At 27.7% G+C, this 18707-nt stretch overlaps 2 protein-coding genes across 2 annotated transcripts; both read left to right on the top strand.

Annotated features, from left to right (window-relative positions):
* Positions 1 to 355: 355 nt before the first annotated feature.
* Positions 356 to 5090, top strand: LOC145836821 (geranylgeranyl transferase type-1 subunit beta-like). The gene is given in 4 exon segments (XM_082944593.1): positions 356 to 724; positions 4122 to 4318; positions 4518 to 4621; positions 4623 to 5090. Coding segments are annotated over 4 exon segments (1128 nt in total). The 5' UTR covers positions 356 to 365.
* A 5564-nt stretch (positions 5091 to 10654) lies between these two features.
* On the top strand, positions 10655 to 12644 carry LOC145836819 (zinc finger and BTB domain-containing protein 46-like). The gene is made up of 5 exons (XM_082944591.1): positions 10655 to 10741; positions 11019 to 11107; positions 11264 to 11420; positions 12127 to 12305; positions 12605 to 12644. The coding sequence occupies exons 1-5, from the start codon at positions 10655 to 10657 to the stop codon at positions 12642 to 12644; spliced, it is 552 nt and encodes a 183-aa protein (XP_082800717.1).
* Positions 12645 to 18707: the final 6063 nt, after the last annotated feature.

The following is an 18707-nucleotide window of genomic DNA, read 5'->3' as shown; positions in this document are numbered from 1 at the left end:
ATTTACTTATACATACTTGGAAATACATTTAGTAGTTCACTTAGATACATCTGCTTTTTATTTTTACCAAGGTTTTACTGAAAGCAATAAGTCATACAATTATGTTAAGTCACATATTCTAAACAAAATGTTCATGTTGCAAATATAGACTAACCAGTTTACTATGAAAAATATATTAAAAGTTAACCAAAAATGATAAAGCTTTGTATCCTTTAGTTTAATAGGTGAAGTAGTAAATTTTTAATTTCATGGGTTTTTTTTTCAACTTTTACTAAGTATAATATTCTCTTAATAGAAATTAATATTAAATTTTACTACTACCTTTTGCATACAGATTATTGCAAAAATTAAATTGAAACGAACACATGAGTGATTTCTACAAGGAGAAGCATGTCAAGTACTTCACACGGGTCCTCAACACCCTGCCCAGCCAGATGTGCGTGCTTGACTCGCAACGCCTCACCATCATTTTCTTCTGCGTGTCGGCATTGGACGTGTTGGACTCCCTCCACGTGTTGAAGGATCAGGAGGAGCTCATTGATTGGATATACTCGCTTCAGATAGTGTCCAATGAGAGCGGGGACAACTTGCACAGGTGCGGTTTCATGGGAGGGGATTCTAATGGGGTGTGTGATAATGGAAACAACACGTCCCACGTTGCCATGACTTACTGCGCCCTGTCAATATTGTTGATATTGGGGGATGATTTGTCAAGAGTTGACAGGTTTGTATTTTGTTTTGTTTATGATATTTTGTCAGCATTGCTCTTGTTCTATTACATCTTAAATATTAGAACATTTGTTTTGTCTGTTACTTCATTTTTTTCTGATAAAATGTCTAAAAGGTTGATTAGCTGTGTTTTGCTATGTTTAAATACCTTTTAATTTATCTATTTAAGAATTATATCATTACAAAGTCAAGTTTAGTAAGTGTTGCCTCTTTAAAGTGTACTTTCATTTTACCTTCAGTCGTCTCAGTTTTTCACAGTCAACTAACATCAGCTTTGAATTGTCAAAGGGATTAATGCAATTTTTTAAAGCATTTTTAACCAAATTTTCGAGTAGTCCCAGATTTTATCTCAGTAATGATTCAAACTAAAAATAACTAAACAACTAAAATAAACTAAAATAAAGTTTTCACCAACTTAACATTTTTGCTACATGCTAATGTTTGCATAAAAAATTTTTTTATAAAAAAAGAAAAGTAAAGTAGGTTTAAATCAACTTGAAAGCTGTTTGTGTTCTAACTTGCTGTTTTTTTTTTTTGCTGACCAAAACATAATATTACAAATAATTTATTTTTCAACAATATATATATTTTTTTAATATATTTTTTAAATAAGCTAATAAAATAGAGAACTTTAAATCAAAAAAAAAAGTTTTCACTTCTGGACATTTAAGCTTTTTACTTAAAGTACTACAGTTATGTTAAAACTTTTTACAAGTATTAGTTTTTTACAACCATAATTATTGCAAATTTATGTTTTAGAAGTTATTTTAAACTTGAATGTATAGTGTTTTAGTTTTTTATTGTTTCAATAAAAACTTTTTCAAAAAAATTTAATATTGAAAGTGTCAGTCAAGAATTTACTAAAAGTATTAAGTTACAGATATTAAATTTGATTTATAAGCACCAACAACTCTCTATGTATGAATAGCATAAATGACAAAGAGCTGAATTTAAACGTCTTCAGCAATCAGTTTGACTTATTTTAAACTTCATCCAAGTGTTTGTTGAATTATATACTTAATAAGTTTGAAGTTCAAGTTAAATTACACTTTTAACATACCAATATTGATATTTAACACATGACACTGAAGTCACTTCTAAATAGTGATGTACCGGACCCACAATTTCGGGTCCAGCCGGACCTAGATCCGGACTTTTTTTTTCAAATTAGAATCCAACCGGATCCGGATTTTTTTTTTCAAACTAAGATCCGGCAGGAACCGGACCCGGTTATTTTTTCAAATTAGAATCCGGCCAGATCCGGAACCCGATTCTCAATACTCTAAGTTATTTGTAATGTAATTAGTATAAAAACTACTATGTATGATAATGCAATTTTATATAACTAACTACTAACTAAGTATAATTGTGTGAAGTTTATCTTTTATGTGGTATATCTAACTATATACTTTTGAATTTTGAAAAATTATAGTTTAGAAAATTTTAGACTAAAAAATATTAACGTGCTGCTAAATAAATTAAATAATAAGAAAGTCTATGATATCTTATTAAGGTCTAGTTAAGATTAACAGTTAAAAATAGTAGCTGGTATGTTTGCTAATTTTCTGAACAATATTTACATTTAAATTTTATTAAAATTGAAAGAACAAAAGAAAAACTTGAAATTAAAAGAACAGTAAAAAAACTTCAAAACGAAAGAACAATAAAAAAATAGCTAAAATATTTATTTTGCTAAACTTATAAACTTTCCATTATTTTTGGCAACCAGAATATCACCTAACTTTAGCTAATATCAGGGTTGAACTCTTTGATTCAAAAAAAATTAACCTGAGTGATTATAAACTTTCCTGGGTCAGAATGAGGTTTTGGAAAACCAAAAAAATAATTACTTTAAGCTAATAATCAGTAGAACAGCTAGCCACAATGTTGAACATTTTAAGTAATGTTTACAATTAAGGTTATATGGGGGTTAAACACTTTTTTTACAAGGTGATCTTATTTAATAGAATAATATCTTAGCTACCAGATGCTTTTTATAGCTTTGAAAAATTCAAAGTAGTTTTTGAGATATAAGCGGTCGAAGCCGGAGAGTTCCATAGGGACCTAATGGAAGGCGCAAGCTAAAAGCGCGGAAATATCCATTTGTTATAAATATCTATTTCCTCCTATGTTTTTTAAGCTAGGTACCTCAAATTTTCAAAAAAATATTCCTTACACAGTTTAAAAACTTTTGAGTGTTGGAATTTCAAATAATTGAAATTTACAAAGTTAAGGTCTAAAATTCAAAAAAAAACATCTTTTTTTAAAAAAAGGGAACTTTTTCTCAAAATAATAAAATTTCCTACACTCAAATGATTTAAAATTTAGTAAAGAGTAAACTGAGGTTTTTTTTGCCTTTTAGTTTGCACCTTCTATAAGAAAGCTATTGAGCTGACTGGCTTTGACCCCTTGTATCTCGAAAACTAATTTGAATTTTAATAAGCTGTAAAAATTATCTAGTAGCTAAGATTAAAATCTATCAAATAATATCAACTTGTAAAATCAAGGTGGACCCCCCTATAGCCTTACCAATCTAAAATCAATTAAAATCAAGTTCTTGAACAAACCTAACTAGAAAATCACAAAATATTGAAAACTGGATCAGCTCCAACTCAATCAAAATCTAAAAGAAAACTAGCCTGAGTTTTTCAAAAAATCTTAAAACTAGCCTGAGTTTTTTTTTAAACTAAACTAGCCTGAGGCAGCCTTAGATTTTCAAAAATTCCCAAAAATTTTCAAACTAGCAGGGTTGCCACTGTTTAAGTCAAAAAAAAACTAGCTAGAATGAGTATAAACTAGCCTGAGTCTAAAATTACTTTAATCTAATAACCAGTAGAACAGCTAGCCATAAGGTTAACAATTTGGTAGTAACGTTTTTAATTTTACAACATAGGTAAAGAGTTGCATTTCTGAAATGTTTGTTTCATAGTTTAAATGTAAACAAATGTAAATTAGTCACATGTACAAAATGAGCCAATCACGGTAGGTGTTTAATTTTCGAACGTATTTTCTGAGGAAAATGACTCTTTTTAATTTACACAGGGTTTGTTTTTGAAAAAATACTTTTCTGTATGCTCTTTTTTACTAAGTAAATCCGAATCTGCGGGATCTCTGTTAGGATCCGGCCGGACCCGGATCCGGATTTTTTTCATATCAAAATCCGTCCGGATCCGGATGTCAGACAAAAATGGCAATATCCGGTCGGATCCGGACCCATACAGTGAGTGCGGTACATCACTACTTCTAAATCAACTTATTTTAAGTAAGAGGCCTAACTAATCAACACTGCAACAACTTGAACAGAAGCACTTACTTTAAAATAGAACTAAACCAAACTGCAACATAACATTTTACTTTCTTTACATAAAAAATAATTGACATATTATGCACAGAAAAGGCTGCTTGGAAGGCATCAAAGCCCTCCAGCTGGAAGACGGTGGTTTCAAGGAGATGTGCGTGGAAAATGGCGAGAGGGACATGAGGTTCATGTACTGCGCCATGTGCGTGTGCACCATACTCAACGACTTCTCGTTCGTCGACGTCACAAAAGCGTGTGAGTTCATCGCGAGCAGTTTCTCCTACGACGGAGGTTAGTGTTGTAGAATAAGATATGAACAAAGTAAAACGTATAATAATGTAACAATAAAAATTTAAAAATGTATTTTAATCTTGAAAATTTCTTTCAGCTGTTTTATTTAAAATCACTAGCGTTTTCTCATACAACCTTCTAAAAATGCAGTATTAAAACCAAGCGAGATGTGAAAAACCCATCAACTTTCAAACGACAGGTTTCGGTCAGGGACGATGCAACGAGAGCCACGGCGGGTCGACGTTCTGCGCGGTGGCTTCGCTGAAGATGATGGGCAAGCTGGACGAAGTGCTGGGGCGGAAGCAAGATGGACAAGCTGACCAACTGGCTGCTGTGGCGGCAGCGGTGCGGGTTCCACGGCCGACCGCACAAGGACGACGACACCTGCTACACCTTCTGGATCGGATCCACCCTGAAGATTGTCGGCCACCTCGACGCGGTGTCCAAGGAAGAAGCCGTCCACTTCGTCCTCTCCACCCAGGACCCGCTGACCGGGGGGATGGGCAAGTGGCCGCAGGTCCACGCCGACCCCCTCCACAGCTACATGGGGCTGTCGGGGATTTCCCTGCTCGGAGAGTGCGGTTTGGAGGAGGTGGAGCCGTGCCTGAACATCAGCAGGAGGAGTCGCGAGCGGATGGCGGAAGTGCATGAAAAGTGGCGTTCTCGCAACAGGGGGTTTTTGTGGGAGCACAAGAACATGGTTGTGGCTGTGGTTGCCGGGTTGATGCCCGTTCTGGTGCCCAAACTGTTCAGCTGCTTGTTTAAATCGTGAAAATGTTTGATTTGTTGTAATGTTGAACGCAAGCATTTTAGTGCGATCATAGTACTATTTTATTCAGTATGTTTTAGTTAATTTTTTACCTGCGTATTGATTGGAAGTTTAAACAAAAAATGCTTTACAAGTATGATAGTATATTTCTCAGAAAAAAATTCAAGCTTTTTTGTTTATAGAAGAAATTTTGTAAGTATTTTATCTGAAAACAAGCTTGACAGAAATATTTTTATACATGTTGAAGTAAGTGATAATTTTTTTGATCATGACATTTTTTCAAGTTTTAAACTTAAGTTAATATTAAAAACTAAGAGAACTTTTTTTGCACCGTCTTTCTATAATTTTGAGTGATATACAAAGCTCTAGTGAGTACATAAGTTTTCTACTGGTTCCAAATTTATGACACAACAGTTATTCAATTTTAATTAAATAAAAATTAATCATCAATTTAAATTCGTTTAGAACTCGTAGCATGGTTGCCACACATAACTATTCTGAGTATATAAAAAATTCAGGCTTGTTTTAATTAACAAAAAAAAACTAAGTTTAATTTGCTTAAAATGTTTCTTTACCTTTAAAATAAGTCTGGTTTTTATGTTTTAGAAATGTTTTGTTTCTTAATAAGCATCTTTACCTTTCAAATATTGAGTAGCTTTATTATCTTAATGATATTTTAAGTTATTCAAGGTTAATTAGCAGTATTTTTACTAACTTCTCTAAAACAATGGTAACTTATTTTTCTTCAAGTAGTGTCAACCTTTTATTGGAGAGTTTAGGTACTTATTGTTTCAAGGTATGATAATTTTCTGAAGTTTTATAGTTAGAGAATTCATAATTTATCATGCAGTTTATTCAGAAAACTGTTGTTAAATTAAGTTTAAAAACTTTTGTTTAATTTTGTATTTCAATGTTTCTACTTTAATATGATGTAACCTATTTTATTTCATTATTGAGTTAAGATATTTAAACTTCGTAAAATTGCACTACAACAACAGTTTTTAGTTTAACCTTTTTTCGATTTAAATGTTTTCTAAATACCAGAATAAGTGTTTTTGGAATATACAATGAATAAACTTATAACTTAAATTTTTCAAGTTTCTTTCTAAAAGATATTCAATTCTTGGATTGAAGTTAAGTTTTTCAAATCAAATCAAATTTTTCAAAGTTTTCTAATGTGTTAAATATTAAAAAAGTTTTATAGCATACTATGTGTAGTAACTGATGTTTTTATAATGCTATTGTAATATAAGTTTTTGCAAAGTATTCCATACTTGTATTACCTTTAGAAGCTTCAGTTACTTTTATTACTAATCATAAATTTCTTCGCAATATTTTGGATAGTTTTTTGATAACATACTTAACGATAAATAAATTCTAATGCGTTATTATGAGTTTGTTAAAACATAATTTATCATTTAAACAAAATATTTTATTTACTTTCTGAATTATAGTATTTATTTTGCTAAAATGTTCTAAAGTCAGTAGTTTTGAATAAATTATTTGATTACAAAAATTATTTGTTAATTATCTACTGAATCCATAAAATTAGTATTCTGCCGGATCCGGGTTTTATTTGAAACTAAGATTTTCAGATATAATGAAGTTTGTAATTTTTTTATTTAATGCCTAGTTTAATTTTCAAAACTTTTTTTTTAATATATATAGTGTAAGTCTAAAATACTCCTAAAATATTTTTATTTTTTCTTATTTTGCTCTTTGTCATTAATTCCAGAATGTATACTGAAAGTTTCAAAGCTACCTTAGACAAGACTTTTTTTCAAGCACGTTGTTTTTAATTTTTACGGCCATCACAGAAATTTAGGGGCCCATGAGGTCATAATTTAAAACTTACACTAGGTATCCCGGATTTGATGATAAAGAGCATAAAAAAGGTCTTAGCCGTTTTTTAATGGTAGTTATTTGAGAAATTTTTAGTAGAGGGGACCATAGCTTAGTGAATTTATTTAAAGAAGTCCTTTTGAAAAATAAAGTTTGGTAAAACCTGGTTTAGAAAAACTATTCGAATTAACTAAATCTTAGTTATCATAAAATTATTAAATTAAACTATGTTATAGTTATCATGAAGATATAGAATACTTTTTTTCAAAAACATAAGAAGCAAGATGCATATAAATATTCAATATGTTTATATCAAAAATTTTACCTATTACGTGTATTTCAACAAAATTATTTTTAATGTTATGTAAAGATTATTTTGATTCAGAGCTTACCTTTTAGATTTAATTTCAGTGTTTCTTACCTTTAGTTATGTTTTAGTAAATGATTAAAGGTAATTAGACCGACAACTTCTGATTTTTAGTTCAATCATTTTTCATAGAGTAGAAGTGGAAAACATACGGCCTTAGAGTGAGATCCGGTCGGCCACTATTTTTGATTATTAAAGTTTTTACTAAGGAAATAAGTCGATAAAGTATTAAATAAGTTTCTACAAGCTGGTAAAAATGAAATTGCTAACAAAATGTAGTACTAATTCCGTGGTTAAATTTTTGTGATTTAGTGCTAAACAAATTAAAAACTACATGTTAGCATACATTAATATAGTAAAGCGGCTTGCAAAATTTTATGTCTAATATAACGATTATGTTAAAAGTTACACAATAGGCTGCCCGCTGACTAGAAACCTAACCTTATTATTCAACGTTAAAGATAATATACAAAAATTAAAACAGTAAGAACAAAACTGATTGGTAAAAATTGAAAAAAGTGCAGATAAAGCAAAAGAAAATATCGTTATGTCATAAAAAGAACAATTAAAAATTAAAATAAATTAATAATTCAACATGTTTTTATTAATTCCGTCAGAGAATTATCAGTTAATAAAAACAAATTGAAAAATAATGTTTGGATTTGTCATTAAACTTTTTCTCACTAGCTGTTTTTGTAACTTTTACAACAACGTGAACTTATTGTTAATTTTATCTTATTTATAAATGTTTTTATCATTTACAATTTATTTCAATTTCTATTCAAAAAATTACATCACGTTATACATTTATTAATGATACATGGTTTGCTTATAGGTTGTTTTTTTTGTTTAGTTTATAGCTTATAATTTAAAATTAAAGATTTTTTTTTCTACTTAAAAAAGATCATGATCTTTTTTGTTAGTTTTGTAGATAACTAGGATTAGATTCGGATTCTAAAGTTTAACCAAAAAGGATATCACAAAATTCGGAAAATCAAAAGTTTATACTTTTGTATTTAGTTGAAAAATTATAGTAGACAGTATGAGCATTTTACTATTAAAAAATACTTTTTTAAGAATTGTTAGAAGGTATAAATGAATGTAAACTGCATAATAGAGCAACATTTAAAATGTAGTACAAGAAAATAATAAAAATTAATAAAAAAAAAATTAGTAATAGTATCAAATTTCAAAATTAATAATTTGTACTAATTTTTACCGACGGCTTTAGTATTCAAACTCTTATACTATTATTATATATCTTATATATTATTATATATCTTATACTATAATAATTAATCAATAAAATATTATTTTTAGTTTTCAACATACATCTGCTGAATTTTTTTTATGGAAACTTACTTGTTTCAAACTCTAACTTTTTACTCTGTTTAAATAAAAATCAAGATACTGCGCATTAAACCGTAACTTTACAAACTCAAATTTATTGCACACATTTACCTACAGGCTAAAAGTTAAAAATTAGGAGTTATGTGGAAAGTTTTTGGTTATAAAGTTATAAAAGTAACACTTATAAAACTCGAAAAGTTTGAAAACTGTTTTGAAGCTAGAAGTATAAAAGAAAATGTTATTACTGGTTTTGCTTAAACTTACGTGTCCTAAATCTTTTTTATTAGAACAAACTTGAAAAAATAAAAGGGTACATTTAATTTATACTTAAATTAGCTTTCAATATTAATTGATAGTGCTTATTACAAGAAGTTCAGCTTGATTAACATTTCTATTAACTGATCCATTATCAATTTTTGTTCAAATAGCTTAAGTATAAAATAGTCTGTTGAAACAATAAAAGAGAGTATTTATCAATTTAAACAGAAATTTTACCTTGTGTGGTGCTAAAGCGCTAAACTGTATATTATTAAAACTCATTTGCTTTTTTTCTTCGACTCGTTTGCATATTCACTACCACTTTTACCAGTAGCTCTAGACACTTACTTATTTGTTTAGTTTATTGTAGAGGTTCGACTGGCTAGTTCGAATGTGGTAGAGTTTGTTTTTTTTGTAAATTTCTAATTTTCAAAGAATTTATGGTAAAAAACAATAAACTATTGTTTTAGTTAATTTTTATTTTAATGAGACCTTAGCAGTTATAAATCGTTTAATTATTTTTTTTCTAATTTAACTATAATCGTTAAATGTTTTAAATGAGTAATTTTTTGTAGCTACTTGACTTTTTTTAAAATGTTCGATGTTAATGTTTTAAAACTACACGAAGCTATAAAAGTATAGAATTATAGTATCACCTGTATCCATAATGAGCTTTGCTTCATGCTTTGATTTGAACTTTTTTTTAAATATTTTTTGAGAGTTAATGTAAAACTAAAAGTTGTAAATTGTTTTACGAGAACTACAAAAACAAACAGTTACTAAGAGTAATCTTCTACTTAAATACACATGCCATTATCTAAAGGTCATTTTCAAACATTTTCTAAAGCTTATATAAAAAAGCACAAAATTATATTTACTACAGTTTACATATAGAATTTTAGACAGGTAATAAACCAATAAAATAGTATTAGAATTTTAAAAGTGTTATATTGTCAAAACGTTAACTGTTTGTTTTTTTTGGTAATTTATTACACAAGATACTATTTTAGCTTAAGAAAGTTGTAAACTTTACTAAGTGCATGATTTGTGAAAAAAAACTTGTTTTTATTAATTTTATTTATTTATTGTTTGAGCTTGTGTAAGAATTTCGCTCATAGTATGTTTGGTTAAAAAACATGTTTTATTTTTACTCATGTTTTGGAGTAATACGAGGTTATTTAAAACTAAAAATCTATTAAATTTATGAATTTTTGTAAATCATAAAAATTTAAGCGAGGTAATAGATCGAAACTTAATAATCAAATAACTTTCAAATGAAACTTGTTTGAAACATTTTAAGCTACTAAAGATTGTTTAATGATACAAAAGAGACTTTTTAAACAACAAAACGTAACTTTTAAGCACAGCGCAAAGCTGTTGTTAGACTCTAAGTTTAACTACTTCCGATTTTTATAAGTTTAGTTTGAACTCCGTTATAAACTGTTTATTGAAATTAGCGATATATTGGTAACTGTAAAGTGTTTTATATTCAGTAACATTTAAAAACAAGAAACTTTTCATCTGTACTTGAAGTAGTGAATTTTTTTTATTTTTTGATTAACTTTACTACTTATGACAAGTAAATAACAATTTTATCATGTGTATAGCCCATTAAACATAATTGAAACAAGTTCTGTTTACAAAAAATTTTTAATTTAATCCAATGAATGCTAAATATGACGAAGTTCGTATTTTTTGTATGTTACAGAATTATAACTAACAAATAGATAAATAACAATTTTCAAATATTATGGATATAGCTGCACGGGTTTACACTTGTTCTAACTCGCAACACAGCGCTCATTTCCTTCAGGAACTCAACAACCAACGTATGAAGGTTTGTGTTTGGTCATATTTAGAAGTTTTCTCTTGAACTTCATTAAAAAATAGATTGCAAAAATTTAAACAAAATGTTATAAATGGTTTCTTTGTGTCTATCAGAAAATAAAAAGTGTTTTGAACTAAATATTCTTTTTAAAAATTTTTGTTTATTTTAAACGTTTTTCTTGTCGTTTTACCGTTAAACAAAATTTAAATGTTTTTATTTTTTAATTATTGTTTTTACGACTTAATTGAACCTGTAGCAAAACATGTTAAACAATTTTATATGAAAGGGAATTCATTGTGACGTAACAGTGAAAGTGCAAGGAGCTGAATTCAAATCTCATGCGAATGTTCTGTCTGCTTCATTAGGATATTTCAAGTAAGTACAATAAAATAACTTGAACCAATAATTTTATTTTAGGTTGTGTAAAAAATTATGAAAACTTGTATTTTCAAATTATTTATGTATATTTCTATTTTATATCTGTAAATTTTGCTAAGCCTTATATATGATTTAACTTACTTTTCTAATCAGGAACGTTCTCAGCAAGCTTCAAGTGGCGAGTTTTCCAATCACAGTTGATATTCCTGATATCGTATATCCGACCGGTTTCAAAAAGTCCTCGTTTATGTGTACACTGGCCACCTTTACCTCAGCCAGAATACTGTTATGGAGGTTTGAACATAAAATAGTTGGTGACATGATAAAATATAAAAAGAGACAAAAGTTACAGTTGTATTTTGAGCTTAAAGATTTTTTTTAAGTATTGCTGTGTTTTAAGGTTTTAACATTTTTTTTTTGTTACTAGTTACAATGTGATTTTAAAGTTTTTTTTAAAGCTTTGTAAAGACTTTATAACAAAAAAACGTGAAACTAAGGACAAGTCATAGTCAGAAAAGTCCTTTTACAAAAACAATTAACTATTTAAAAGATATTAGATTTTAGGTTTTTGTTCATTCCTAAATATATCAAGTACGCCGAAATTAGTAAGTTTAAATACTATTTCTACGCCTGCATAGTTTTTTTTTTTTGAATTCCTGTTTATGCAGAATAAAATACCTGTTTTTGTTTTAATTTCTACAAAAACAAGGAAAAGCTATAAATTTAGGTTGTTTGATTAGTAAAATAAAGTTAAGTTTACTTTGCAGCACTAAAAATTTAGCACCCTTCAAATTTGCATTTTATTATATATATTCTTTTAAATTAAGTTTATTCAATACACACAGCCATCAAATATAAACAAAATACTAGCCAATTTCCACCTTAAACATACCTATTAAACTACATGTGTATCAAAAGACAATTGGATGACTAACAGAACTTATCAACAAAGACTGCTAACTAAACGTTCTTTCTAACAACTTAATTTTTGCTCAAACGTCAACTTTTCCCAACAGACGTTGTGCACGGCTTGCTTCCTGCAGAGTCCGTTCGTGTACCAGAAATGTCAAGAGTTTCTGCAGACGCACGGGCATGCTACGGGCATCAAACATGACAGAATGTGGTTGATGGACAAGCTTGCGACAAAAATTCAGAAATCGACATCAAGTCAAAGACGTCAAAACTCGGTAAGAAGGTTGAATTACTTAAAAAAAAATCGAAACAAAATTGCTATAAGATAAACTAACACAAGTTTATAAAATAATAAAAACAATTTTACTTGTGTTAATAGAACGGGTACATATATTAAATTAATCAACTTCGTTCACATAAGCACTTTATATTTGTACTTGTGTGCTGAATTTATTAATTGTTACTCTATGTAAAGTTAAATATTTAAACTGAATAAAATTTGTTTAATTTTTTATATAACGTAAAATATTAAAAAAACTAATTTTTTAACTAAGTTTTAAAAGTAAGTGAACTCATCTACAGTCTCATCTACTACATATTCTACAACTACACTTCATCTTAGTTAAATATATTAGTTTACTTGATTAATTAAGTCATTTCATAAACATTTAACTTTCAAACCAATTATTCTTTTTTAAATTCATGATCTGCTACGAAAAGTAAAACTAAATATTTCACAGTTTTTCACTATTTATTACTAATTAAAGCTAGATAAACTTTTGATTTTATTGCGTGGTATGGTTGAAAACCAAAAAAGAAACTTAAATAAGCATTCTATTGGTTAAGTATAACAAATATATATTAAAAGTGCGCTCTTAATCTGATGTTTGATTAAGTCAAATAATTGTTAAGCAATGTTCTTACGTGTTAAAATTTTAAATACGCAAAAAATAAAAATTATAAGTAGTTTACTTTTGAATATTTATAGACGATTTTTCACAAACATTTGCCTTTTTCTCTAAAACCTAGATTGTATTTTTTATTCCACAAAAAAATGCAATATAAACTGAAACAAAAATATGCAATAGCAGGAAATAGCTACGTCACAAAGTTTCCTGTCATGTAGTTTCCTGGGTTAAGTTACTTTACTGCACAATTTTAAAATCAATGTGCGTTACTTGAAAAATTTGACTGCATTTTTTGTCATGTTATTTCATAAGGTAAATTTGATTTAAAATAAAAATTAATTATGGGTCAAATAACTTTTTATAAAAAAAATAAAGTTAGGGCTTGTGTGGAAGATTCATTGTAGCTTTTCAAATAATACTTATTTTTGTTTTTTTTTATCACAACAATCATTATTGTTAAGTCGAAATTATTGTTAGGAAAACAAAAACTTCCTATCTGAAAACAAAAAAGTAAAGCTTAAAAAAGTTTATGGGGTCACAAAAATCACATGATATTAAAATACTGTTAAAGTTAAATAAATTTTTATTTGTTTAATTTCTTAGTTTAATGTAGTTTAAAGAAAAAATTCTGCAAAAGTCTAGAGAGTCTAACCCTGGACTTTCTTATGTCATAAAAAAAGCTAAAACTTAATATAAATATGACCTACAATTTTCATAAATATTATCTAACTATTATATAAACTTTAATGTAATGAAACTTCAAAATATGTATACTCAACAAGTAAATGTTTTACGGTTAAATTATAAAGAGAGATATTTTGTTTGAACTTTAAAAAACCTTTTTTTTTACTTTTTTATCTTAAACTTTATTTTTTATGCATTTAAAAAAAAGAAAAGTATAAAACATTTAAATATTTAAAGCTTAGGTTGATAGCGTGATAAGATAATTTGATCAATTGATTAATCAAATACTAAGTTTGAACTATTCTGTATGAAAATTTTCTTCTTTCTTCAAAGCCAACTAAAGCTTTATATATTTTTTGAGGTAAGCCTTATTTTAACAAAGAGTTTATTTAGCGCGCACATTTTGATAGGCTATTTAATTATTCTTTATAGGATCTCAATGTATTCGATAGTCAAGGAAAACCTAGAACAATAAACCACAATGCCCGGAATTCCCAGGTAACAACTTCACTAAAAGAAATTTTGACGCACAATAGTGGAATTACACTAAATTTGAACAAAAACTATGCTGTTAACAAGTATAAAGCTGAAAAATCAAACGAAAATTTTGCTGCGTTAGTTTTGTTAATAAATCATAAATCTATTAAGTGTCAAAATTGTTACTCAACAAGTTTTTTTTCAAGGAAACTTAAAAGCTAAAACAGATGTTTGTTAAGTTTCTAATTCAATAAAGTCACTTTAAATTATTTATTCATAGAAAAAAAAGAAAAACGTCAGTTGAAAATTTTCCAAAAATGGAAGAGGAAATACCAACGTTGATGCGCCCTAAAGTTAACTTGGATTATCCAATCAAATGTAAGTGTTTCTTTCATAAGCTTTTATACTAAATAAGTTAAAAGTTACTTTAAATCTTTAATAAAACTTAAACATTTAATTTAACTAGATATTCTAACTACTTTCTTAAAAATTAATAACTATGTAAAATATCATAATTAAATTACAGTTTAGACTAAACTATGTCATTAGGAAAGCATTGTTGAAAACTGTTACTAAAATTTGTTACTAAAAAATAAAGCTTAACTATAAAAGGCCTCCTTATCTCCTTTTTAAGCTAGAACTCAAGTACACGATATTTAACTGATACACAAAAAATATATGTCCTTTAAAATAATGTATACTTAAAAACTTTTAGTTCAATAATTGTATTCGAATTTTTTAAATATGTATTTAAACTGCTTGAAACAAATTAACTTTTGATTGTAACCGTATTAAATAACATAATTCAAAGCAGCGCATTCTATCTTCACAATATACCTAAAAGTTTAACACCCTCTTTAACAGCCGACAGTTTCGAAACAGCGACGATCGACCATCAATCATTAGCAGACTACTTCAGCAACAAGAGAAATGAGCAGCAAGTCATAAACGCCGACCAGAACCACCAGATACACCACTCAATCAACCTTCTCAACGGGCCACCGAAATCATCGCACGAAAACGTCCCTGGTGCTCTGAGTTTGGTGAAGAAAAATGGATCAGATTTGGGGAATAACCAGAAGAATGAAGAAAGGTATGACTGAGAAATAAAAAAGTCACAGTAGCTTGCGTGTGTGTTAATAGATAACTTACTAAACTATAAATTAACAGTCACTGCTTCTACGTTATATTTAATGTAATGTTGTAAAAAAATTGACACTTCAAACTCAATAAATTCAAAAACATATAAATCATTTTTATTAAAAAAATCATGTATGCCTAAAGCAAATATAATGTAACTTTACAGTTTTAAATATCTGCATGTAATTTTAATTTTGGATGCCGTGAAGTAACAAAAAAATTTTAAGATTAGTATTAGACTGAAAAATCTCAAAAACATTTTGAGTTCATAAAAAAAAAGATTTTTAACAAGATTTTTTTACCATCAAAAATATCTCACTCAATTAAATGGTCTCTTATTGTAAAAAACTTAAAACGTTCACTATACTTTTAATAAGATGTTGAAGTTTATAAGTTGATTAAAAAAGTAATTTTTCTTAATTGTTCAGTGAAAAACATAAAACTTTCTTTGAAAGTTAAGATGAAGCTTTAATCGTGAAAACAAGAATCTAAAAATGTTTGCTTTGTAACATACCTTATTTCAAATTAAATCGGTTTGTATTTGTATTGATATACATGTTATTCTTCTTATCAAATATTCAATACCAAATTATTTAAATAAAAATCAAAACTCTAAATGTTTGCCAAAAAACTCCACAAACTTATTGGAAATTTGCCGCGAGCAAAACACTTTAAAAGAAAAAGCAAAGTTTTTTCATCATACAAAATTTCAGTTTAATAAAAAGTATTAATGAAATATATAACGAGCTCAATCTATTTTCATCTTCTTCAAAAATACTTACTTAGCAACGAAAGACTCGACAAAAACCGCCCGGGGCCGTTGCTAGGCAGTGTCGGTTGCTACGTAACAGTCGCCTGGTCCGAACATCTTCCGTGGCCCTTCTGTGATGTCAGTAGCGCCCTGAGGGCAACTTTATGCTGAAATACATTGAGCACATGCTTTGAAACATGCTTTCATGTGCTTTAACTAGTGATTTATCTTTTTTTGCATCTTTTTTATCAAACAATTTATTCAGCTGTCCTTTTTATTCGTAGATAAGTTGATATTTCAAATAAAAAGTACTTTATGAATGTTGCCTATACTTTTTGACTATCATTTTTATATCTGAAACTCAATTTGTGAACTCTTGAAAATGTTGTCCTAAAACGTAATAAAAATGTGAAACACAACCCTTTAAACTTTTGAACTATTTTATCGTTATTTTGCACCTGTTTGCAGAAGTGTTACTTTGTTTTATTCTTTCTGTTTTTTTAGGAAATTCCTTTTGACTAAACTTTCTAAACATGACTTAAAAACGTTTTGTAATAATTTCTTTTTAAGTTACAAAAAGTTTTTCGGTCATATTGTATAACTAGATATTAATGAAACTAAATCTAAAAATCCAAAGTTTTCAAACATACTTTATAGTTTGTTTCTTTAATTGTTTTAATCTTTAAGTAACGACAATTTCTTTTTGTAATGTACTTAAGATCGACAGAAAATCAAATAAGCGAAAACAGCTTCTTTAAACAGAGTGTTTTGGGTTTTTGTTAACTACAAAAAATTTTAGTCAAACCGGTCTTGCAGCTAGTTTTCGGTTCGGTTTTAAGTTTTGGCTTAATTTTTTTAAAAAACACCTTAAGTTAGTTCTGTATACATATTTTTCTTATCTTTTCTACTAAACAAGTTATTAATCAAATTAGTTCAAAGTCTTAAAAACTCTATTTGATCGTCTAATAAATAAGTTTTATGATACAGACTTTAACATTTTCTGTTCTAAATAGTCTTTTTTAATGGTAACTTAAAAGCAATAAAAAAACTATAAACTTTTAAAGAATGGAGGAACAAAAAGGCTTTAGCTTTAACAGCGAAAAGGGAAAACCAAAAACGGGGTTTGAGTTAGTTCATAAATTTTTAATCGAAATCTGATATAAAAAGTTAAGAAATTCAATTTTTTTTCTATTTTTCGTATACTTCTATATTAATTTTTTTTAAATATTAAAGTTAATGCATATAAAAATTTAAAAATAGTATTAAATTAATTTGAAATGTTTGTAAACTATTCTCGTTAGAGAATAATAACTCGAAGCGTAATTTCAAGTTTTCAAACGTCAATTTTTTTTTTGATTATTCATATAGTAACTGAAAAAGTAGCTTAATAAATTTCATAGTTTTTTTAAAAGAGGGCATAAAGTTTGTACACACCGTTTCAACTTTATTTTAAGTTTTTATTTCTAAACAAACTATATAGAACAGACACACACTTATAACCAAACAGTTCTTTAAATACAAGAATACTTGTAATTCAGATGTGAATATTGCAACAAAGTGTTTGGGAGACAACAGCACCTCAAGCGGCACATTTTAATTCATACCGGAGAAAGACCTTACTCATGTACACTTTGTGATAAAAGATTTGGTAGACCAGAACAATTGAAGGTAAGTGTAAAATTAAAGCAGTTTCTTATTTATTCTAAATTGCTTATATTTATTATTTTTTAACAAAATCTAATTTTTGTATATAGTTAAATTTCTCATTTGTAAATTGTAGCAAAGTTCGTTGTATTTAAGATCTAAAATAGTCTTTCTTTCAGTTTAAACACACTTTTTAGCAATGAACTGTTATACCATTAGATAAAACTATATACTCTTGCATGATATCAATTAACCATATTTCTTATCGAATTTAGTAGTTTTACTTTGTAGTTTAAAAGCTTAGTAAAATAAAATGAATTTTTAGCAAATGATAAGAAATTTAAGTAACTTGTTAAAGCTGAAAAAAGTGTTTCGCGATAAAAAGCTTTCACCTTCTTACTACGTTTTTATCTTTACACAAAAATTACAATCAATATATAATGGGCGCAAGCGCCAACAAATATTTTCTTTTAATGTTAACTTCATAGTAAAATCAGTCAAGAATTTTAAATGGTTAAATATTTTATGCACTAAATTAAAAGACTTCAAATTGCTCAAGTGCTTAAAAATATAATTGATAACCGATTTATGTGAAACTTTTTATTTTATGACGTATCTACTTAATAAACCGATGATGATGATAGTTTATTTTTAGTAAAATACTTAGTTTCATTATTTATGGTTGCTTTATTTTGAAAGAAGAGTTAGTATACTAAAGCTATCTTAAGTTGAAAAAATTTTTTGAATTAAATTTTTTTAATTTAAGTATATAATATAATTTGTAAGAAGTTGCTTATAATAAGTTTTAACTTGTAAAACGACATTGTTAAACGTTTAAAAAAGAAATTATAAATACTTACAGCATCATATATCTACCCATGATTCGAGCTCTGAATTTCCACTGAAAAATATGGTGCAAACGCACAAGAGGTGAGTAACTATATTTAAACAAAATCTTAAAATTATTATTTTGAGTTTATCGTTTGCTTAGTGAAAAATTAATGTAATTAAAACGCAAGGAAAAAGTTCTAATGGTCATTAGACACAAAAAATGTAATAAAAAAGTCTTTTGAAAGATACT

This window comes from Thalia democratica, chromosome 5 (genome assembly GCF_965202585.1).
Source record: "Thalia democratica chromosome 5, ktThaDemo2.hap1.1, whole genome shotgun sequence".
Lineage (NCBI taxonomy): Eukaryota > Metazoa > Chordata > Thaliacea > Salpida > Salpidae > Thalia > Thalia democratica.
This window is presented reverse-complemented; position numbering and strand designations above follow the sequence as displayed.